Raw genomic sequence first — 23,365 nt, forward strand, 5'->3', positions numbered from 1 at the left:
AAGCAGGAATGGTCCCTGCTCTGACTCAAAAGGTAGAAATCCTCTTTCACAGCCAAGCCTTCCTAGGGAGCACGTAGGAAGGGCTCTGAACCCACATGTCAGTTGCGGGGGAGGAGATCAGGAAAGGATGTTGAAGAAGTGGAGACCTAAGTTTAAGACCTAGGAGTTAGCCAGGCCAGTAGTGCTTGAAAAGGTGTCTTAAGACAAGAGAAGCCACCAGTGAAGTCCCAGTGGTAGGAAAGTGTGCAGCATATTCTGAGCCTGTACACACACCCAGGGCATTGCTTAGCAGGTAGGGAGTGGTGAGAGAGTAGGCTGGAGTCCCAGAAGGGAGGCCAGGTAGACCTTGGTGAGCACTGGACTCTATGTTCAGGTGCTGAGGAGCTGGCAAAAGGTTTTAAGTGGGGGAGTGGCATATTCAGATATTTGGTCTAGCTGAGTAACTTTGGGTGCTCTGTGGCAAATGGATGGGAGACCAGTGAGGTGGCGGTTGTGGTCATCTAGGAGCAGGATCAGAGTGGCCTATTGACTGGGATGTCTGTGAAGTGGGATCCTTTCCAGCCAGTAACTGGAAATGTGTATGAAGGCAGAAGTGAGTGTGCTGCATTTGAAACATTGAGAAATCTAGTACATAGTACTGTCTCTTTTATAGCTTTCTTTTTTTTTTTTTTTTGGTTTTGGTTTGTTTGTTCACTAACTTGGAAAACTGATGTGGAAATGTCCCTTTGGCTTCAGTTACCTGAGCAGAAGGGGCCGGGCCTTGCCAATCCCTCCTCTTAGGACAGAATTGCTCCCAGTATTGATCATTGTGTTCTGAGATGAGGGAGCAAATTGTGCAGGAGGCCAGGTCAGTGCCAAGGTGGGCGGGAGGAATTGGAGCAGGAAGCGTGCCTATTTGTGCCCAGCAAAGCCACAGTAGAACTTTCTACTGTGGCTCTATGCTACTTCTTACCAACCTTCTCCGTGTGCTTCCTGGAGAGTCCTTGGAGTCAGAACCTGTTTTTTTTTTTTTTGGAAACCCAGACACTTTACTTCCAAGAAAATGCCATCCAAGAAAACTCATCCTTCCCTCCTTCTCATGAACATTGTGTAGAGGTGTGTCTTCTCTTTCTTTGAGCTTCTCCACTCAGGGTTTAGGGGAGGTGATATTCTGTATTTGGGTTTGGCTCTGGGTACTGCAACATTAAGCTATTTAGATTTCATCCTTCCTGCCCCTCCTACCTTTCCAGAAACCCACAATGGATTTGCTAGAAATAATGGAAAGTCCTGTTTAGACAGGATATAACCATTTCTCAGCTAGAGGATATTGTTGGAATGAAGAAAGATAAATGGGGAGAAGGGAACTCACATTGCTTTGGCACTTACATTAAGCCATGTACTGTGTTGGGAACTTATTTATATTATCACGTTGAATCCACAGAACACCATACAAGGTAAGTATTGTTATCATTTTACAATGAGGAAACTGATGCTTAGAGAGCATAAAGCCTTGGCCAGGGGCACATAGTTGGGAAGCCGGGGCTAATTCATGCCTGGCCTCTTTCTGGTAGTTTTCCTTTTTTAATTGTACCCTCCTCAATGTTACCTTGGGGATCTGAAAAGGTTCATGTAGCTTCTAAGTCAACGAAGTGATTCCTGGAGAGCAGCTTCCGTATGAGAAAAATCTAGCTAATTATTTCAGTGTTTCTGGAATGCAAGCTCCGTCCTGAGCCATTTAGAAAACAATTTGGGATGACAAGCATGTGTCTCACAATGCTGTTCTGGCTGCCAGTGCTGTGCTGCCAGTTGTCATCTTTGAACAAACTGATGCAGTGCTGCTTTAATTCGTCCTCTTTTTGGAGTAAGAAACTTTGGAGATGGTGTGTGTCCTTCTAGAATTTTGCTGAGCAAATGGTAAAGAAAAGAAATAGGTCCTAAGGCTTGACTATTTCAGAGAATTTCTTGATTTATTGGACTGTCAGTGAATGAATTAGAATACATAGTGGTAGGCTGTCTTTTCTTCTGAGACACTGCAATTTCCTCCAATCTCTTGACTTTTCTAGAAGTTTTAATTCAAGTCCTTGTTGGGTGGGAGATAAAAGGGTATTGTTCTACTAGAGACTGACCTTGGCATGGAGATCTCATTTGGACTCACAGATTTCTAGTCTAGTGCTTGATTTTATATCCATACCTCATTACTGCATTCTTAGTTCCTTCTGCTCTTTGTTCCTCATGCCCAGTGTCCCACCCTACCCTTGCCCCGACTCCTCTAGAGGCCACAGTGATTCACTGAGCCATTTTATAAGCAGAGCTAGGAGAGTTCATGGCTACCAAGTGCCAGCGGGGCCAAATTTTCACCTGTGTGTCCTCCCTTCCATTTTTCATCGTTTGCCCCCTCCCCAGCTTTAACTTTAGTATAACTACTTGGGACTATTCCAGCATTAAATAAGGGCAACTGCTGCATGGGTGGCTGGGACACACAGAAAGTAGTATCCCTTGTTCATGAGAAGACCTTCTTGCCCTAGCATGGCAAACAGTCTTCCAAGGAGTCACCTGTGACACCCAACGGAGTAGGGGGCGGTATGTTCAGGTGCAGGTGGAACGAGGCCAGAAGTGTGCATATGTGCTGACTGTGGGAGCTTGTTTGTTGGTTTCACAGTTGATGCCCATGGGATACTGTTTTCTTTCCAGAGACACAGCTCTAGGGTTGTCCTTATTACCTGAGAGCCAGGTATTGGTGGCATTTTCTTGGTGTTTACTCACACTCATCTAAGGCATGTTGTGGCTTTCCAGATGACAAAACTGTGCTTTATTTATTTATTTATTTATTTATTTATTTATTTTTTGGAGATGGAGTCTTGCTGTGTCGCCAGACTGGAGTGCAGTGGTACTATCTTGGCTTACTGCACCTCCACCTACCGGGTTCAAGCGATTCTCCTGCCTCAGCCTCCCGAGTAGCTAGGACTACAGGCGCCTGCCACCACACCCAGCTAATTTTTGTGTTTTTAGTAGAGATGGGATTTCATTGTGTTGGCTAGGATGGTCTTGATCTCTTGACTTCATGATCCTCCTGCCTCGGCCTCCCAAAGTGCTGGGATTACAGTCTTGAGCCACCACTCCTGGTCAATGGTGCTTTTTATCATTTGAAGGACTCAGTTGTGTAACCCACTGAAACTTTAGTCTGTAAGGAAGTTCAGGGAATAGTATAAGTCACTCCAGGCTTGAGGCAAAATTTACAAATGCTGCTGACTTTCTAAGTAAGGGGAGGCATTTTCTTAGAGAAGAGTTAGATCTCTGGGATTCCACTATGCCATTTCCATCCTCAGTGTTCTGGCCACCTGAGAGAGGTCTATTTTCAGAAATGCATTCTTCATTCCCAAATGATAACATCCATGGAACTAAAATGATTAGGACCCTAACAACTAGCTCCTAGCCTGCTGTCGGAACACCTCCCGAATCCCTCTTTGTGGGTGAACCCAGAGGCTGGGAGCTGGGGACTCATGACCCATTGAGAAGCAGTCATGACGCAGAGCTGTGTGTTGGAGGTCTCAGCTGAGAGGGCTGGATTAGCAGTCCTCACTGGTGTATGGCTTTGCAGCAATAACTGACGGCTGTTTCCCCTCCTGCTTTATCTTTCAGTTAATGACCAGCCACGGCATCCCTGCTGTGAGCTCTGGCCGCTGCCTTCCAGGGCTCCTGAGCCACACGCTGTGGGTGCTGGCTGAGGGAACATGGCTTGTTGGCCTCAGCTGAGGTTGCTGCTGTGGAAGAACCTCACTTTCAGAAGAAGACAAACAGTAAGCTTGGGTTTTTCGGGGGGGGTTCTGTCATTCTTCTTTGTGGTTTTGAGTTGCGAATTGGAGGAGGGAGGGAGGGAAGGAAGCTGTTTGGTTTTCACACAGGGATTGATGGAATCTGGCTCTTATGGACAGAGGACTGTGTGGTCCGGATATGGCGTGTGGCTTATCATAGAGGGCAGATTTACAGCCAGGTAGAAATAGTAGCTTTGGTTTGTGCTGGTGCCCAGGCATGAGTTCTGATCCCTAAGACCTGGCACCAAATTGCCTGACCACCCCACTTTTTCCTTTTGCCGCAGCCCTGGGAGCCACCTGGCTCTCCAAAAGCCCCTAATGTGCCCCTGTATTTCTGAAAGCTGTGAGTAAAGCGAGTTAATGGCCCCACTCTTAGAGATCAATACTGGGTATCTTGGTGTCAATCTGGATTCTTTCCTTACAGATTTGTGTCAGGCCTGGAGGAATATAATAACTGAGACTTGTTTTATTTCTGCGGAGGGTTCTAAGCCATTCACTTCCCAGATGAGCCAATAATGCTTTGAGTAATCTGGAGATCATGTTTAATGCGCAGGTGAATGGAACTGTTCCACAGACGGATGTGAGGGCTGTAGGGCAGAGTGAACTCCCTGAAGCTCAGACGTCAGCTCTTTGTCTCTCTATCTCTGAACACCCTTCCTTAGAGATCCCATCTCTAGGATGCATTTCTCTGTAGTTAGTTTCTACGTCTCTTGTTCCTGTTCTGCCTTTATTTATTTATTTTTATTGGATTCTAAGCCCGTATCCCCACTTGGCTATCTTAATGCAGCTTCACATTGTCTGTAACAAAAATGATCATCTTTCTGAGATTCAAAGGGCTACACGGGACTTTGGAGAGAATTTCATTCAGTTTTCCTCAAACTAGAATAATGCTTGCACTGTCTATAAAAGAACAAAAGTGTCAAAGCACCCTTTTGTTCACTAAATTTCTTTTTTATTATAGTGTTACTTAAATATGTACATACGTAAAAGTAGATATAAACTTATAGGCTATTATTATACAACGACATGACCCACACATATTTACAAATTAAGTGCAAACAGAATTATCCAGTCAATACCATTCAAATTAATACCTTAAATATGGTGAGGCAGGTGTTGTTCAGCCGAAACCAAATTATAAGTTGCATGGCAGTAAATGCTGTCGTGCTGAACGTTTGGAGTTTGGCTAGTCTATATTATCATGTACTAATGATTGAATTCTCCACCCATGTTTCTACTTGTACAACCTTAATTTGATGGTATTTGGCTTTCATTGGGTCCAGTCTCATCTTTTATAAGTTGAGTCCGCACGTGTTCCATTCTCATGAGTTTGCTACAATTATACTGGTGCCAACACAATCATAAACACAAATGTAGACTTGGGCTTTGAAATCTTGTGCCAAAACTTGGCTTTAAAGTAAGCATTTAAAAAATCCATATGTGTTTATTAGACTTGGTTTAGGTGACGATTGAAATGAAAATAAAGTGTTTAAAATCCTCCTAGAGAACTTAAATATAATCCCTCAGCAATGTGTGTACAGGTCTTCATTTGAGAAAAACTGATTGTGTTCCGCCTCTCCTGTTACAAATGGGGAACCTGAATTCGCAGGTCTCTAGTGAGAGAACACGGACTAGAATCTATGGATCCTATCTGTTTTCTGTAATTGTAAAGTATAATAAGATAATATTATATTAACATAATAAAAGCAAACACTTAGAATGAGCTTCCATGTGCGAGGCACTACCTGATTAGGCATTATTAAATAGATTTATTCCTTTTAAGGCCCTGTGATGTACTGTTATTTCCACATGTTGTAGCTGGGAAACGTGCTACTCAGAGAGGTTAAGTAACTTGTCTGAGGTCCACACTACTAACAAGGAGCACAGCTAGGGTTCAAATCCAGATCATCTGACTCTGGAGCGAGCACTCTAACTCACTGTGCCAGATTGCTTTGCAGTGGTATCATTATTTTGCCTATCCCCCATCTGAGAATATTGAAGTTTCTGATTCCTTCCTTGCCTTTCTCCCTGCCTTCCATGGTTATTCCCAAGTCTTGGTGTTCTAGTCCTCTATGTCCGTCATTACTCTTATTCTTTCACTATGGTGTGGTCCAGGGCTCCTGCCCCTTCTTATCCTGGTGGAAGGGGCCCATTTGCTGGGAAATTGTCTCTGCCATGGTTTATCCACGTTATGTGTCTGTTAATGAGTAGTGGGAAGAATCCTATCATCTTGGCAATGAAAGGAGGGCTATGGCTCTGGGGTAGTCTAGTCTGAACCTCTTATTTTACAGATGAGAAAGCTAAGGTACAAAGCAGGAAAGGGATTTCGCCAAGGTCACCCAGCCAGCCACTGAGCTGCAACCAGAAGCTGAGATCCCTAGGACTAGGGCCAAGCCTCAGTCTGTCCCATCACAGTGACTTTTCTTCCCTCCTCCAAACTATTTTTATTTTTTATTTTTTTGCAACTGCATAGCAACTTGAAGGTAGCAGAAAGGGCAGAGAAGAGGTTTTCCGTGCTTAGCCAGGGAAGGAATCCTGCAACAGGATGTGGGGTTGGGTCATTCAAATTGGGCCAGGACTCCACTGGTCTTGTTGCTTCTTGCTGGGTATTGCAGATGGGTTTAGAAGTGTTAGGATTAGAGAGATAGGCAGGTTTAGCCAAAGGCAGTTTGTAGCCTTATGGCAGAGTTCTTGTTAAAGAAGGAAGTGGGATGCAACACCCTGACACAAAGGGGCTTAAGTTGTTACACCACTGCCTGCTAGCCTGTTTTCCTTACCTCCCTTCCTGATTTCTTTTTTTTTTTTTTTTTTTGAGACGGAGTCTCGCTCTGTCGCCCAGGCTGGAGTGCAGTGGCCGGATCTCAGCTCACTGCAAGCTCCGCCTCCCGGGTTCACGCCATTCTCCTTTCTCAGCCTCCCGAGTAGCTGGGACTACAGGCCCCGCCACCTTGCCCGGCTAGTTTTTTGTATTTTTTAGTAGAGGGCGGGGTTTCACCGTGTTAGCCAGGATGGTCTCCATCTCCTGACCTCGTGATCCGCCCGTCTTGGCCTCCCAAAGTGCTGGGATTACAGGCTTGAGCCACCACGCCCGGCCCCTGATTTCTAAAGGAAGTGTATTTTGCTGAATCAGAAAGAAAAGTGATTTATTTCAGGTTGCTGATGCTTAGATTGTTAGAGTTGGAAAGATCTGGCTCGCACCTTGTACAATTGACAGAACTGGGTTTCAGGGGGGCACTGGTGTCCAGCGTTGGTCAGTCAAGAAAGTAGCACCAGAACCAGTCTCCTCGTGGCCCTCCAGTTGCAGATCCTTTTTTGCTTTGCTCTCTCTGTATGCTAAAGCTCCTGTGTCTCGGAATCTCAAGTTTTGACTGATGGCTGCTTCCCAATCCACCTGGTTTAGATTTCTAGATTATATTGTTTAGACATCAGAACCTCTTAAGGGTTGTGGGGCCACCTTGTTAGCTCACATAGTGAGAACCAGCCCTGCCCATTAGGTAGGGGAAGAAGTTAGCAGTCCATGATAGCTGTTGCCTGCAGTGTATGGAAGTTCATTGCACAGTTCCTGTCTCTTGAGATCCTGGAGTGTATACGCTTGGCCTCAGAGCCCAGCACAGGGCCTGGCCCTTGGGACATGCTTAGTAAGTATTTACTGAATGAGTGGGAAATGTCTTAAGGCCCATTAGTTTGTAGGCCTTGAGGAGGCTCCCTTGCACTAGGAAGAATAGTAAGAATACGTAAAGCCTGTCTGCTGCTGCCAGGAACATAGAAACACTATGTTTGGCCTGGAGCCGAACAGTATACCCCAGAGCAACCCTATTGAAAGGCAGTGCTTGCCTTTTCATTCTGTGTCCTGGTTTGCTGGTAACTCCTGGGTCCCCCGCTCTCCTGTGCCCCCATTATGCAGACTCACGGGGGACCATCAGCCAGGGTTAGTTTTCCGCTGTTTCTGTTAGGCAAAGAATAAATTGAATTGAGTTGTGAAAGTTGGGTGCAAAGCTCAGTTTGGTTCCAAAGTAACAGTTAACTTGTGTGGGTGGTAGGTATTCAGTACAAACAGGGCTGGGGACAGGAAGGGGAAGAAAACTTCAGAGATTTCGGGATCCTCATCTGGTTTTAGGCTGATCCAGAGGCCAAGGTCCCCATGGAACAAACTGGACAAAGTGAGAGTGGCCATATCGCCTCTTTTCTTTTGCCTTTATTATTAATTTTCTTAAATAGATCTGACTAGTCATGTGGCTGGGAAAGTAGTTAATTGTGATTTTTTTTTTTTTTTTTTTTTTTTTTTAAACTGAGTCTCACCCTATCACCTAGGCTGGAGTGCAGTGGCACGATCTCAGCTTGCTGCCTCCTCTGCCTCCCGGGTTCACGCAATTCTCATGCTTCAGCCTCCCGGGTTCAAGCAATTCTCATGCTTCAGCCTGCCGGGATTACAGACGCACAGCACCACACCTGGCTAATTTTTGTGTTTTTAGTAGAGACGGGATTTTAGCATGTTGGCCAGACTGGTCTCGAACTCCTGACCTTGAGTGATCCACCCACCTCGGCCTCCCAATGTGCTGGGATTACAGGCATGAGGCACTACCCCCAGCCAGAGTACCACTATTTGGGCATTCTTTAATGAAAAAGAATGAACTATCCAAAAATTAAAACTCCTCACTTATGAGCTTTTAGAGAATTTTGCAGAGTAGATGGAAACGCTCTGCATCCTTTCCCCACTTCTGGTTTCACCTGACACATTTCTTCCCTGTCCTTACTCCTGGACCGGCAGCAGTGGTCATGATTCCAATCCCAGCTTGGCCACCATCTGTCTCAATGGCCTAGGAAAACTCCTTTCTCCAGAGCTTTAGTTTTCTACGGAATGAAGAAAGTTAAAACAAATAGAAATTTATTGTTTCATTTGGATAAATATCTATTAAGCACTTATTACTTGTGGGATGGTTAGCTGAGTATCTAGTGGTGAAGCAGTCAGGCATGAGTACTGTTTTCATAGAGCTTACAGTTCAGTGAGGCCAGCAGATGTGAAACGTATCATCATGCAAGTAAAGATGTAACTGTAAACTGTGATGAGGATTATGAAGGAAAAAAAACGACAAACTGTGGTACTGGTGTTAGATACTAGCAGATGTGGTTATGGATTTCATTTAGAATGACAGATCGTGACATTAAAGCTGAGAGCTCTGAAGTTCGAGCAATGGTGAGCCAGGCAAAGATCGGAGGCCTAGAGATAGGGAAATCCATTCCAGGCAGAGAGACTGGGGGTGCCTGTCCCCTAGGTCAGGGAACAGAAGAAAGCCAGTGGCACTGGTGGAGTGAATAAGACTGACTGGGGATGAGTTGGTAATAGACATGACCAGATCATTCAGGGCCTTGAAACTGGGGAAGGAGAATTTAATTTAGTATTTATTTATTTATGTATTTATATATGTATTTATTTATTTTCGAGACGGAGTCTAGCTCTGTCACCCAGGCTGGAGTGCAGTGGAGCAATCTCGGCTCACTGCAACCTTTGCCTTCCGGTTTCAAGCGATCCTCCTGCCTCAGCCTCCTAGTAGCTGTGATTACAGATGCCTACCACCATGCCCAGATAATTTTTGTATTTTTAGTAGAGATGGGGTTTCACCATATTGGCCAGGCTAGTCTGAAACTCCTGACATCGTGATCCGCCCGCCTCGGCCTCCCAAAGTGCTAGGATTACAGGCGTGAGCCACTGTGCCCTGCGAGAATTTACTTTTATTTTATATGCAAGAGGATCCCCTGAGATAGGCCACATTGTCTTGTGACTCTTGGGATAGAGGGAACTTGAATGACAATGGCCCAAGAAAGCAATTGTAATCATTACATATACATGGACCATTTTATGCTCTGTTTTCTTCTTTCATTTAACATTATTTAGTGTGCATGTTCACATATTTCTAAATCATCTTCTTATTTAGAATAATGATTTCTGATGTGTAGGCTGTGTTTTATAGTTTTGAAAGTAATACTTTGATATCCATTATTTTCTTGATTCTCACAACAGTTCTGAGGTGTGTGCATTGCAATTTCTGTTTCACAGATAAAAAGAGTATTGTTAATAAGTTAATGGCCGGGCACGGTTGCTCACACGTATAATCCCAGCACTTTGGGAGACCGAGGTGGGCGGATCACTTGAGGCCAGGAATTTGAGACCAGCCTGGTCAACGTGGTGAAACCCCATCTCTACTAAAAATACAAAAATTAGCCATGCGTGGTAGCACTTGCCTGTAATCCCAGCTATTCGGGAGGATGAGGCAGGAGAATTCGCTTGAACCCAGGAGGTGGAAGTTGCAGTGAGCCAAGATTGCGCCACTGCACTCCAGCTTGGGTGACAGAGTGAGACTCTGTCTCAAAAAAAAAAAAAAAAAAAAAAAAAAAAAAAAAAAAGTTGCTAAGAGGAGGGCTGGGATCTTTTGGCCCCAAATCTGCTGTAGGATGATGCCTTTGACATTCCTGATAGCTTTGCAGTAATCCATCAACACAGTTTTTAGAAGTTCAAACCCTGTTGCCAACATTTAGATTGTTCTATGTGTGCTGCTACAAATAAATTACTGTAAAGATTCTATACATTTAATCTTTTATTATTTTTGTATCATTCGTGTAGGCCAAAATCTGAGGAACAGGATTACTAGGTTGAAGGGAAATGGCCCGTGAAGTATGTGATCAGATGTCATTCCAGAGGATCCAGCCAATTTAAGTAGCCACCGTCAATGTGTGAGACTTTGTGGTTCAGGGAAGGCAGGCCTGGTTTTAAAAATCGTTTTCCCTCTCTAGCATTTTTCTGATGTGATCCTTCAGATTTCACTTTAGTTTTCCCAGGTCTCATTGGCATGTATGCTATTAGGGATGGGTCTAAAATTAATTTGTCTTCATATTCATATCATGTCATCCCAGTGATTATTTAATAAATAATCACTATTGATTAAATAGTGATTCCTTTTCTAGTTATTTTTGGGACATTTATTAAAACCTGGATATGGTGGCTCATGCCTGTATTCCCAGCACTTTGAGAGGCTGAGGTGGGGGGATTGCTTGAGACTAGGAGTTCAAGACCAGCCTGGGCAGCATAGCAAGACTCCATCTCTATAAAAATAAGGAAATCAGTCAGGCATGGCCATACTTGTCTGGAGTCCCAGCTACTTGGAAGGCTGAGGTGGGAGAATTGCTTGAGTCTGGGTGGTCAAGGCTGCAGTGAGCTATGATCATACCACTGTACTCCAGCCTGGGCAACAGAGTGAAAGCTTGTCTCAAAAAAAAAAAAAAAAAAAAAACGTAGGGAGCAATTTTGGGAGTTACTCATTTGGTCATTTGATATGTAGTTTTAGTTTTGGTGCTGATAGAGCCCAGAATGTGCCCTCAATTTGATGAACATTCTGATATATGGAGGAGCTCATTGTCCCCCACTTACCTTTTTGCCTTTCAGAATATCTTTTGGTATTTTCATCTATTTTTTCCCCATTGAGTGTTATTACCTTATCAAGCTCAAAAAAGTACCCTATCGCTATTTTAAGTGCAATTGTGCTAAATCTATAAATTAGCTTGGGAAATTTGGATATTAAATGATCTCATCAAGAAGCAGAGCTTAGCTCTCCTTAATTCTCGTTTTCCTTTATTTATCCTACTAAAGTTCTGTGGTTTTCTTTTATATAAGAAGCACATGTTTGCCTAAGTTAATACCTAGGTTTTTTTGTTTATGTTTCTGTTGTCACTGTGAATAGTATTCTCTTTTCCCCACGTTATATTAATTTAACTTGTTTTCACAGGCTTATAGCAATGCTATTATTTAGGAGAATTTACCTTGGTTCTGATTAATTTGCCCATACTTGCAAATCATTTGCAGCTTTTTAGTTAACTTTGTGAGTTCTCTTAGATTTATGACCATGCTATAAACAGAAAGGATATTTTCATCTCTTCCTTTCTGATGTTTATTCTTCTTGTTTCCTTTTTCATGCCCCATTGTATTGTCAAGAATCTCTCAATACTAAGAAATGGCGACTTCATTTTTCAGCATGGAGTGCATTATTTTGGCTACCATGATTCAGAAGCCTCTTGCCCAAGGCCCAATTTTATTCTGCTAGTTTTCTCTGTTCTTTGTCCATGGTCCTTGCGCTGCCCTAACCTTGAATTAACGTGGATAAATCTCAAGAATTTAAGAGCACCGTGACTGTGTCCGCAGGCTAGGTAGTGAAATGGGTTCAGAGTGACTGGATTGTGGTCTGTGAACTTCTGCAGCCAGCAGCAAAAGTCAGGCATGAATAATCAAGTGGACAGTGAACATCTGTAGTGTGTGAGATGTTGGCATAACTATGAATGATGATTCAAGAGTGATTTGGTGCATATTGAATAACATGATGATAAGTACTAGACTCTGTGGTAAGCCTTCTATGTGAAATACATTTAATTCTGATAATAACTCTAAAGCAGTGGTTCTCAAGTGGGGGCAGTTATCCCCCTACCCCACCCCACCCTCACCCTTCCAACCAGGGATGTAACATCTGGAGATATTTTTGGTTGTCACAATCCTGGGAATGTGTGTGCTGATATTTAGAGGTTGAGGTCAGGGATGCTGCTAAGCTTCCTAGGATTCATAGGAGAGTCTCTCACAACAACTATCTGGCCCCAAATGTCAATAGGGTCGCTGTCAAGAAAATCTGCTCCAGCGGTGCCTACTCATATTATCCCCATGTTGAAATAACAAGATGGGAAGTGCAAAGTGGTGCTTTAGTACTCTTAGAGCAGCTTTGATTTTGGTGAGAAACGCCTTTTGAAAACAATGTTTTTCCCCATCTTCCCACCCCATGGGGAGGTGTGGGGTTGGGTGGGTAGGTACCAAAGCAAGGTTTAGAAGAGTTTTCTATAGGAATTTATAATGGTAAAGGATCAACTTCATTTCCAAGCTATTTATGAGGGTTTATGTTTAGGAAAAGTGCTAAGCTTAGAGATGGAGGAGAAATCTGATTTTATTAATGAGTGTAGCCACAATGGCATATCCTGGCAGAAGTCAAGTTTGGTTTCTAGAGGGAGGCTATTATGAAAAGAAATACATGGAACATTCCCCTGAGTTTGGAAGGTGAGTTCTAGGTTCAATGATGGGAAGAATTTTAGAGGTCCAAGGTAAAAGGGCAAAGATTGAATTTTGCCTCTCGTGAGTTCTTTGGCTGAGGTGGCGTGAACTTTGGAGACAGTCTCTTTAATTCAGTCATACATGCTAGTGTCTCAGCTCAGCAAGGGTTTTGAGAGAGCAGGCGTCTGTATGCCCTGGTAAGTGAAGGCAAAGTGCATAAGGAGGTTGGGGTCCATAATGGCGAAGAGAAAGGAGCCCTTCCGTCAGAGTGGCTTTGAATCTTGGTTCTGCCATTTGCCAATCTTGGACCATCGGGCAGTACTCTTTAAATCTCAGCTTCCTCTTCTGTAAAATGTGTACAAGAGTACTAATTGGATTGTTTGATGATTAAATGAGTTAATGTATATAAAGCACTCACAACCCTGGTGCATAGTAAGACCTTTTTAAGTGTTAGCCATTATTATTATCATCATCAATTTTTTTTAACCCCTTTTCCTGATCTGCTTACACTCGCCATTCAGCTGCTACAAATGGCTTGTAAGATTCTTTGTTTGCCTTTTGCTGTCAGTTGCCATGGGGAAGATCCATTCATTTTTTTCAGTCAACCAACATATTTTGAGCATCTGCTGCCCTACAGGATCCTAGATATGGGGGCTGTAGAGATGTCCAGGAACATAAGCCTTGATTCATTGGGTCAGATCGCTGCTCAGCAGGACTGGCAAATGCTAGGTTTCTTTTAAGTGGCATAGGTATATGTCCCAAACGTAGCTTTGTGATGGCAGCATGGTGGGTACAAAAGCACACACTAAAGGGTCAGTAGATCTGGGTTCAAACTTTGGTGCAGTTTCTTATGGCTCATATCTTGTTCAAACCTCAGTTTCTTCACTTCTAAAATGGTAATGATACAACCTACCCCACAGAGTTATTATGAATTAAATACTGGAGATGAGATACACAAAACGTCCTGAGTACACAGTAGGTGCCCAGTATTGGCTGTAAGTATTATAAATCTACAAGCTGTGAATTCATCTTACCTCTGTGGATCCTGTTGATATTTCTAGACCATGCCACCTACTGGGGCCATTTCCTACCTGAGTCTCCCATGGTGTCAAATAGAATGTCATGTGGCCTCCTGACTTGGGTAGAATTGGCCGCTTATCTCAACCCTGCTACTGACTATCTCTGTGATTTACCCTTCCTCCAGCTTTAGCCTTGCTACATATAAAATGAAGACAGTAATGTCTCCTATCTCACACGGTTGTCCTGGGGATTAAATTAAGTAATTAATATAAAATGTGCCTTGTACATATTGGGTCCTAAATAAACGGTAGCTACTATTTATCCTAAAAGTACAAATCGTAGTTTCAGAGCTTCAAGGTTGATGACTATTTATTTTACTCATACTCTTTGTTTAGTTTCGTTTTTTTCCCCTAATTTCATTAGTTCCTTCCTTCCTTCCTTCCTTCTTTCCTTCCTTCCTTCCTTCCTTCCTTCCTTCCTTCCTTCCTTCCTTCCTTCCTTCCCTCCCTCCCTCCCTCCCTCCCTCCCTCCCTCCCTCCCTCCCTCCTCCTTCCTTCCTTTTTTTTTGAGACAAAGTCTTGCATTGTCTCCCAGGTTGGAGTGCAATGGAGCGATCTGGGCTCACTCCAACTTCTGCCTCCTGGATTCAAACAATTCTGCTGCCTCAGCCTCCTGAGTGGCTGGGATTACAGGCTCCCGCCATGAAGCTCAGCTATTTTTTGTATTTTTAGTAGAGATGGGGTTTCACCCTGTTGGCCAGGCTGGTCTTGAACTCCTGACCTCATAATCAACCCGCCTCGGCCTCCCAAAGTGCTGGGATTACAGGTGTGAGCCACCACACCCGGCCTCATTAGTATTTTCTAAATTTATTTACAGTCATACCATTTAAAAAAATAGTTGTATTCCTGTCTTTGTTAATATTTGTAAGTGATTTTATTTAGCTACAAGCTTGGAACGGCATATAATTTTATGTTCTGCTTTTTTCACTTAATATTATATGGCTAATGATTTCTGTGTTTCATAAACATTGTTGTGATGATGGCATGATATATTGTTGAGTAGATGTACCATACTTTAAACATTTCCCCATTGCTGTGCAATTGTTTCCAATATTTTGCAATTACAATGTTTCAATGAGTGAATAACTTTATGCATATAGTTTTTTGGTATCTTAAGTTCAGTTTCCTAGGATAAATTTCCAGGAATAGTAATTGGGCAAATGGGATAAACATGGCTCTTGAATCCATGTTGTTACATTGCTTTCCCAAAGGGTTCAACTGATTTATATTTCCATGTTCATTATTTTCTAAACTTCAGCTCATTTACTTACTCACCAAACATTTTCAAAGCCATTATCATGTGGTAGGCTTAGTAAGAAGAAAGTGACCCTAAGGGAGAAGCTCATATATAAATAGGGTCTCTGGTGTACCAAGAGCTGATACAGACACAAAGTACCTGGGGAAATTGAGATGAGGGAGTCCTGTCTCAGCTGGGAGAAAAGTTTCTTTCCTTTTTTTATTTTTATTTTTTGAAACAGAGTTTCACTCTTGTTGCCCAGGCTGGAGTGCAATGGTGTGATCTCGGCTCACCGCAACCTTTGCCTCCCGGGTCCTGGTTCAAGCAGTTCTCCTGCCTCAGCCTCCTGAGTAGCTGGGATTACAGGCACACGCCACCATGCCCAGCTAATTTTTATATTTTTAATAGAGCCGGGGTTTCACGATGTTGGCCAGTCTGGTCTCGAACTCCTGACCTCGTGATCCACCCGCCTCTGCCTCCCAAAGTGCTGGGATTACAGGCGTGAGCCACCGCGCCCGGCCTGAGAAAAGTTTATTTTCATAGAGTCGTGGTTTTGTTCTTTGGCAGAAAGAAAATTGCTTTCTTCCCCACCCCCACCCCCACCCCCAGCTTTATTGAGGTATAATTGACAAATAAAAATTGTATATCTTTAAGATATGGAATGTGATGTGTATCTGAACTTAAAGAATAAGCTATAGAATAAAAAGGTGTTTGCTATTAAAAAAGAAAAGAAAGAAAAGGTTGAATGTCATTCCCAAGCTTTGGAGTACGTTGTCTCTTTGGGATTATTTACAGAAATCTTAGCAAGACCAGCCCCATCTTTGGTCTTGAGTACTCCACTGTCAGCATGCTTTCTTCCAGACAGGGATCCATTTGCCTTTATTTTTCGTTCTGTTGTGCTGTCTGTGCCAACTATTCTTGATAGTTTTATGGTAACAGTGTTTTTTTGTACCACGAGATAATTTATACATGCTCATTGTGGAAAATTTAGAAAAGACAGGAAAGTATTAAAAACATTACCCTTTTTTTTTTTTTTTAAATTTAGAGACAGAGTCTTGCTGTGTCACCCAGGCTGGAGTGTAGTGGCTCGATCTTGGCTCACAGCAACCTCCGCTTCCCAGGTTTAAGCAATTTTCCTACCTCGGCCTCCCAAGTAGCTGGAAGTACAAACATGCACCACCATGCCCAGCTAATTTTGTATTTTTAGTAGAGATGGGGTTTCATCATGTTGGCCAGGTTGGTCTCAAACTCCTGACCTCAGGTGATCCGCCTGCCTTGGCCTCCCAAAGTTCTGGGATTATAGGCACGAGCCACTGTGCCAGCCACACCCATATTCTTATCATCCTAGTACATCCACTGTTTATCTTGCTATATTTCCTTCTGCCCAGTCTCACTCTGATCACTCAGTGGCGTGATCTCGGCTCACTGCAACCTAGGCCTTCTGGTTCGAGTGATTCTCCTACCTTGGCCTCCTGGGTTTGAGCGATTCTTCTGCCTTGGCCTCCTGGGTTCAAGAGATTCTCCTGCCTTGGCCTCCCAAGTAGCTGGGATTACAGGCGTATACCCCCATGCCCATCTAAGTTTTGTATTTTTAGTAGACACAGGGTTTCACCATGATGGCCAGGCTGGTCTCCAACTCCTGACCTCAGGTGATCCACCTGCTTTGGCCTCACAAAGTGATTACCGGCATGAGCCACTGCGTCCATCCCCGAAAAGATTTTTTAAAAGAGTTTAATGTAGAACCATATCAGAGGTCTTTGGAAATAAAAAACTGTTTTTTTTTTTTTTTTAATCAGAAATAAAACAACAAATAAAGAAATAATAAAAAAAAAAACACCCAAAACAATCTCAAGCACCAGCAATTGAGCAGAAAAGTTAAATTATGATCTATTCACAGAGTGGAATATCAAGTAGACATTACAAGACATGTTTTAAGAGCATATTTTATGTCATGGGAAATGCTCTCCCAGTATGATGTTAAATGAAAAAGCAGAATACAAAAGTATATGTGCTGCATAGTCTCAATATTGTAGAGAAAAAATATTATTTATGTAAGCGTGAAAAAAGACAAAAGATATTAACAGAGAACCATTTTTAGTTCAGTTTACTAGGGATTATCTCTTAGAGGTAGGATTAAGGTGATTTATATTTACCTTTTTAAACTTTTCTGTATTTTTTATTTTCAAATTTTCCGTAAAAATATAAGGACTCGAAGATCAAGAAAAATTTCTGCATCGGCTGAGTGCAGTGGCTTATGCCTGTAATCCCAGCAGTTTGGGAGCCCTGGGGGAGAGGATCACTTGAGCCCAAGAGTTTGACGTTACAGTGAGCTGTGATCTCTAGATCATAGCCTAGCCTGGACGGTGGAGCAAGACCCTGTCTCAAAAAAAAAATCTTTGCTTTTTTTTTTTGAGACGCAGTTTTGCTCTGTCGCCCCAGCTGGAGTGCAGTGGCACAATCTCAGCTCACTGCAACCTTCTGCCTCAACCTCCCAAGTAGCTGGGATTACATGCACCCAACACTATGCCCAGCTACTTTTTTTGTATTTTTAGTAGAGACAGGGTTTCACCATGTTCACCAGTCTGGTCTCGAATTCCTGACCTTAGGTGATCCATCCACCTCAGCCTCCCAAAGTGCTGGGATTACAGGCATGAACCAGTACACCCGGCCCAATCTTTTGCTTTTTTTAAAAAAAATAAGACAAAAAGGGATTTCATACCAGTGTTCTTTTGGCTCTGTGACTCTGAAGCCACAGTTATAAGGTATAATTACTCTTAAACACAAGACCCCGTGACTCTTTTGGGCTCTTTGGTATTTATGTTGATTACAATGTTGAAATACGGAAATGAAAGGAATGGGAGAGGTGATGACTTCAGGCAATGTAACTAGTTGTCTGAACACTACTGGCTCAGTTACATTACGTCTAGTGATTTCCATCTTGTCTTTCTGCTGATTTATCCCCTAGTAACTCACTGAGGCAGGGTTTTCCTTTGGAGAAACCTCATTGCTTTAACCAGTGTATCATGCTTGCTTATAAGTTCAATGATCTTTTAACTCATTGGAGAAGATGGTGACCAGACCTGGACAGATGGGGAAGGACTTCGCCCTCTCTCTTTACAGTCCTGTGTGCACACAGGTCAATATGGAACTATGTGTGAATTTTCATTGTCGTTGAGAGCCCTCTTCTCTGCCCCATAGGGAGCAGCTTTCTGTGCAATTAGAGGAGCAAGGGTTGTGTGTATTTAGCACAGCAGGTTGCCCTGGTCCTGTCCTTTCAACATAGTCACCACGTACCTGACACTGTGCTAAGGCTGGGGATGCAGAGAGACTCGGATGGGTGCCTGCTTTCAGAGTGCTCAGTGTGCTGAGGAAGCCAGCAATAGAAACAGATGATTTCAAGAGCTCCAGGAAAATGCTACAGGAGGAGTGTGCCTGGGTTACTGGAGTAGCACGGGAGAAGGGCTTCTAGCTCAGGCTGAGATTTTAGTAAAGGAAATTGTGCCAGGATGCATCCTGAAGAATGAGTAGAAGTGAACCAGATAAAGCAGGATAGGAAGCATCTTCCCTTACCTAAGGGAAGACACAGAGGTATATGGAATGGTGTATTAAAAGGTCGGAACTCCAAACAGTTCTGTTAAAGTTTAGAGAGTGGTGGGAGAGACTGGAGAAATTGATTAATTAGTAGATGAAGTTTTCTGTGGATTTCCTAAATCCCAGTAGCATTGGACATCCATGTTATTTTGAAATTTACAGTGTTCTGTCTTATTTTCCATTCAGTGTCAGCTGCTGCTGGAAGTGGCCTGGCCTCTATTTATCTTCCTGATCCTGATCTCTGTTCGGCTGAGCTACCCACCCTATGAACAACATGAATGTAAGTAACTGTGGATGTTACCTGAGACTCACCAATGGCAGGGAAAATCCAGGCAATGAACGTGGGCTAAATTGGACTTTTCCAAAGATGCCGTCTTTGAGAAACATCACGCATGGTTTGAATCAGAAAAACCTAGGCTTCTCATTTTTTGATAAGGCATGAACTCAGGAGACTATTTTCAGTCCTAGTGAATGGTGATAATTGTAATTATAACAATAGCCAACATCTCTTTTACACATTTTTAAATCATGAAAATAAAATAACCTTACTGATAATTTTAGAAAGTGGTGATTCAAAAGCACATTTAAGATAATGCCTTAACACCTAGTCTTTTCCATATGCATGATGTCTTAATCACACGTTGCAAATCATGGAACACATCATTTTAAGCAACATTTGTGTAGAACTTCTCAGTTTTACTAATATTATTTTATTCGCATAACAACCTTGAATAGAACTGAGATCATCTGACCGTCGATCATGTATTTTGATAACAGCCTTTACAGTGAGCATAGAAAATACAGTAGTGGCTAAGAACGCAAGCTCCAGATGTCAGCTTACCTGGGTATGAATTCTGGTGTCAGCATTCACTAAGCATATGACCTTGGACAAGTGATTTCAGCTTCTTTTAAAAAGGGAATAGTAATACCTACCTCATATTATTATTGTCAGTGTATCATCTTACAATCACAGTCTTTCTCTTAGGTCTGGGCTCAGTGGGTGGATTGACACTGCAGAAATGGCTAAATCTAAAGGATCAATATTTATGTGAGAAATGTAGCTGGGACTTCAGTTTCACTGCCCCAGTGATTTTTCCTACTGCTAAGCAGCTCAGTCCATACCCCTGCGAGACCCACAAGCTTACGAGATACTCTTCTTCCAGGAAAGCAATGGGGCCAGGGCCACCTTTTAATTGTGTTTCTTGGCCTGGTCCCATCTTTCTCACAATTCACAGCAACAGTATTTACTTGCTAATTATCTAGTGCACATCACACATAGTCATATGAAATACACACACACACACACACACACACACACACACATACACACACACCCCGCTCAAAAAACATTTTCTCGACATGATTTCCTGATTTCACCAAAAAAGAAAAGAGTGGGCCAGGCACAGTGGTTCAGGCCTGTAATCCCAGCACTTTGGGAGGTCAAGGTGGGTGGATCACTTGAGGTCAGGAGTTTGAAACCAGCCTGGCCAACATGGTGAAACCTCATCTCTACTAAAAATACAAAAATTAGCCAGGCGTGGTGGCACACACCTGTAATGCCAGCTACTCGGGGGGGGGAGCTGAGGCAGGAGAATTGTTTGAACCCGCGAGGCTGAGGTTGCAGTAAGCTGAGATTATGCCATTGTACTCCAGCCTGGGCAACAGAGCGTGACTGTGTCGCAAAAAAAAAAAAAAAGCATAAACTGAAATTTATACACAATTTATATGCCTGTGAGATAATTGTTTTCTCTTTTGGAACCCCAAAGAGATTTTTTTGATTGATGAGCAAATACATATTAGATTTTATTTAAGCATTATGCCAAGCGCCACTGAAGTATAAGTTTCAAGGGCAAACCAGTTTTTTCATCTACTGGACTATTCTTTCTGGAATGATTACAAGCAGACAGGATGGTGTAGTGGAAATAGCAAATGTCTTTGGCATCAGACAAGTTGGAGTTTGTTTGTGTCCTGCCTCTGCCATTCACCGAGGTTGTGATCTTGGGCAAGTTGTTGAGTTTTAACCTAGATTCCTCTGACTCCAGATCATAAATTTTCAGAAAAGTTCTGAAATTCTTGTATATATAGATGGTAAATGAGACTTTTCCTTACATCTATGCACTTCGTTTGTTTGTTTTGAGACGGAGTCTCGCTCTGTCGCTTAGACTGGAGTGCAGTGGTACGATCTCCGCTCACTACAACCTCTGCCTCACAGGTTCAAGCGAGCCTCCTGCCTCAGCCTCCCAAATAGCTGAGACTACAGACATGGGCCACCACGTCCGGCTAATTTTTGTATTTTTACTAGAGACAGGGTTTCACCACATTGACCACGCTGGTCTTGAACTCCTGGCCTCAGGTGATTTGCCCGCTTCGGCCTCCCAAAGTGCTGGGATTACAGGCATGAGCCACCATGCCCAGCCACATCCATGTACTTCTTGCAACCTTACCTTCTGTTCTCATCACCCTCCAGGGACCTAGTTGGAAGAACAGTGTTAAAAGTTAAGGCGAAACTTGAAGAGGTGTCTTGTCCCTAGGAACAAAGGACTGGTGTGAAGTTCTTCTCTGTAAATCTTCCCCAGTTCAAACCAGAGTTATCAAGGTCTTAAAACCTTCCCTGGGTCCTGAGAGTCCATTATATTATTTGTCTTCCTGTGTACTCACTGCTTAGTCCTGATCCTACTTTTGTTTGCAAATAGGATGGGGTACAACATACGAGGAAGGGCCTTTGCCGCCCCTGCTGAGGGATAACCTGAAATACCTTCACCATCACTGCCCTGTGCTGCTTTTCACCTATGCCACTCTGTGTACAGTGCCAGTATCTCCTGGCGTTGAAAGGGGAGAATCTTTTGGTCCTTTGAGTATTTGGTTGGGTTACATAAATCTCCCTGAATGAAGAGCAGCTGACTTAGGCAAAGGGGCCTTGTTTGGTTTTCCTTGAACTATTAACAGGAAGATAGGGAGATTAACTGTGTAAATGTTCCATAGGCCAGAGTCCCTGCAGAGGGTGGCCACAGTGATCAGATCTTGTCACATCCTTGCTTTGGATGTTGCTTCTCTGGTTGGAGTATGGATAGAAGAGAAAGACCCTATACTGAAATGCAAAGTGCGGCAAGTGCTGACTTTGGGTTAACTTCTGGGGAGACTCAGCACATTTGTATGAAAATAAAAAGATGAATAAAACAAGGTTCCCACTTTGGAGGGAGGTGGTAGCTGTGAGATGGAAGGAGTGTTCTGTTGGGCAATAGCAGAGTAAGTGCTGTGGTAGATTCACTCCCACAGTGCCTGAAAAATCCTCATAGGCCCATTTGTTGAGCCTTTGTCCTGCACCAGGCACTCTGCAAAAATGCTTTGCCTGCAAAATCTCATGTGATGCTCACCACAGCTCTGTGAAGTTAATTGTACTTTTATCACCACTTTACAGATGAGAAAACTGAGGGTATGGGGCCAGTGACTTGGCCAAAGTCGCTGCTTAGCAAGCTGCAGGGACTGGATGTGAATTCCAATTGGTTTGTGAAGCTACTTGTTCTTCACCACCTAGAGCTGTGGTTCTTGATAACTGGGGTCGCAGATAACCCTGAGAATATGATAGAAGCTGGAGCTCTGGCCTTTCTGTCCACACCTGAACAGGTCCTTGGGTTAAGAACCCCTGGTCCAGGGCCTATTAATCTTGATCCTTATAAGCAGCATCCATGTATTACGGCCACAAACCCAACTGTGCCAAATTGAATCCTAGGACTGAGCCCAAATATGTCCCATCATCCTTTTGGTAAGAAGCTCATTGTAAGAAAGACAGAAAGAGCAAGAGGATGGCCTAGTGCATGGGGCCTCGTTGTTTTAATATAGGGACAAAACAACAATAGTAACAATGAAACACCGAAGCTTCACAGATGACGTCAGACCCCAAGCCCGTGTGTTTTTCTGGTGCCCTTGAGGAGCTTTAGAGCTGGCAGAGGAGGTGAAACTGACAAATCTTTGGCAAACTGAGGAGAGTACCAGAGGGGTGTGATATGAGCTAAATTCCAGTCTAACTGCAGGTGTGAGGAAGAGGCTTGGATTGGGACCATGGAGATGGGGGTTCTACTCCCAGTTGTGCCAGCTGACTCCGCGAGTGTTCTTTGTCAGTCACTTTATCTTATTTATTTATTTATGTTTTGAGATGGAGTTTTGTTCTTGTCGCCCAGGCCGGAGTGAAGTGGCGCTATCTTGGCTCACTGCAACCTCCGCCTCCTGAGTTCTAGTGATCCTCCTACCCCAGCCTCCCAAGTAGCTGGGATTACAGGTGCCTGCCACCAAGCCCATCTAATTTTTGTACCAAGCCTATCTAATTTTTGTATGCTTAGTAGAGATAGGGTTTCACCATGTTGGCCAGGGTGGTCTTGAACTCGTGACCTCAGGTGATCTGCCCATGTTGGCCTCCCAAAGTGCTGGGATTACAGGCGTGAGCCACTGTGCCCGGCCCACTTTATCTTACCATAGTTACCTCCTTAGAGTATGAAAAAATAGGCTTAGGGCATCCCCAAGTCCCCTCCATGTCTGAACGCTGAGGCTGGCCATCAAGAGGAACTAAGGCTGCCAGGGACTTTCTGCTTAG

At 43.4% G+C, this 23,365-nt stretch overlaps 1 protein-coding gene across 3 annotated transcripts in view; it reads left to right on the top strand.

Moving 5' to 3' along the window:
- ABCA1 (ATP binding cassette subfamily A member 1) overlaps positions 1–23,365 on the top strand; it is a 147,660-nt gene that overhangs the window by 21,236 nt on the left and 103,059 nt on the right. For 2 of the 3 annotated variants that reach the window (XM_050761840.1, XM_050761838.1), the window contains exons 2-3: positions 3,619–3,776; positions 18,964–19,057. In XM_050761840.1, coding sequence (XP_050617797.1) covers positions 3,711–3,776; positions 18,964–19,057 — 160 coding nt within the window. In that variant the 5' untranslated portion in view covers positions 3,619–3,710. Of the gene's footprint in view, positions 1–657; positions 1,096–3,618; positions 3,777–18,963; positions 19,058–23,365 lie in introns of those variants that run through there. The other variant, XM_050761839.1, reaches the window with a different exon arrangement.

The sequence above is a fragment of the Macaca thibetana genome, chromosome 15 (assembly GCF_024542745.1).
Source record: "Macaca thibetana thibetana isolate TM-01 chromosome 15, ASM2454274v1, whole genome shotgun sequence".
NCBI classification, from domain to species: domain Eukaryota; kingdom Metazoa; phylum Chordata; class Mammalia; order Primates; family Cercopithecidae; genus Macaca; species Macaca thibetana.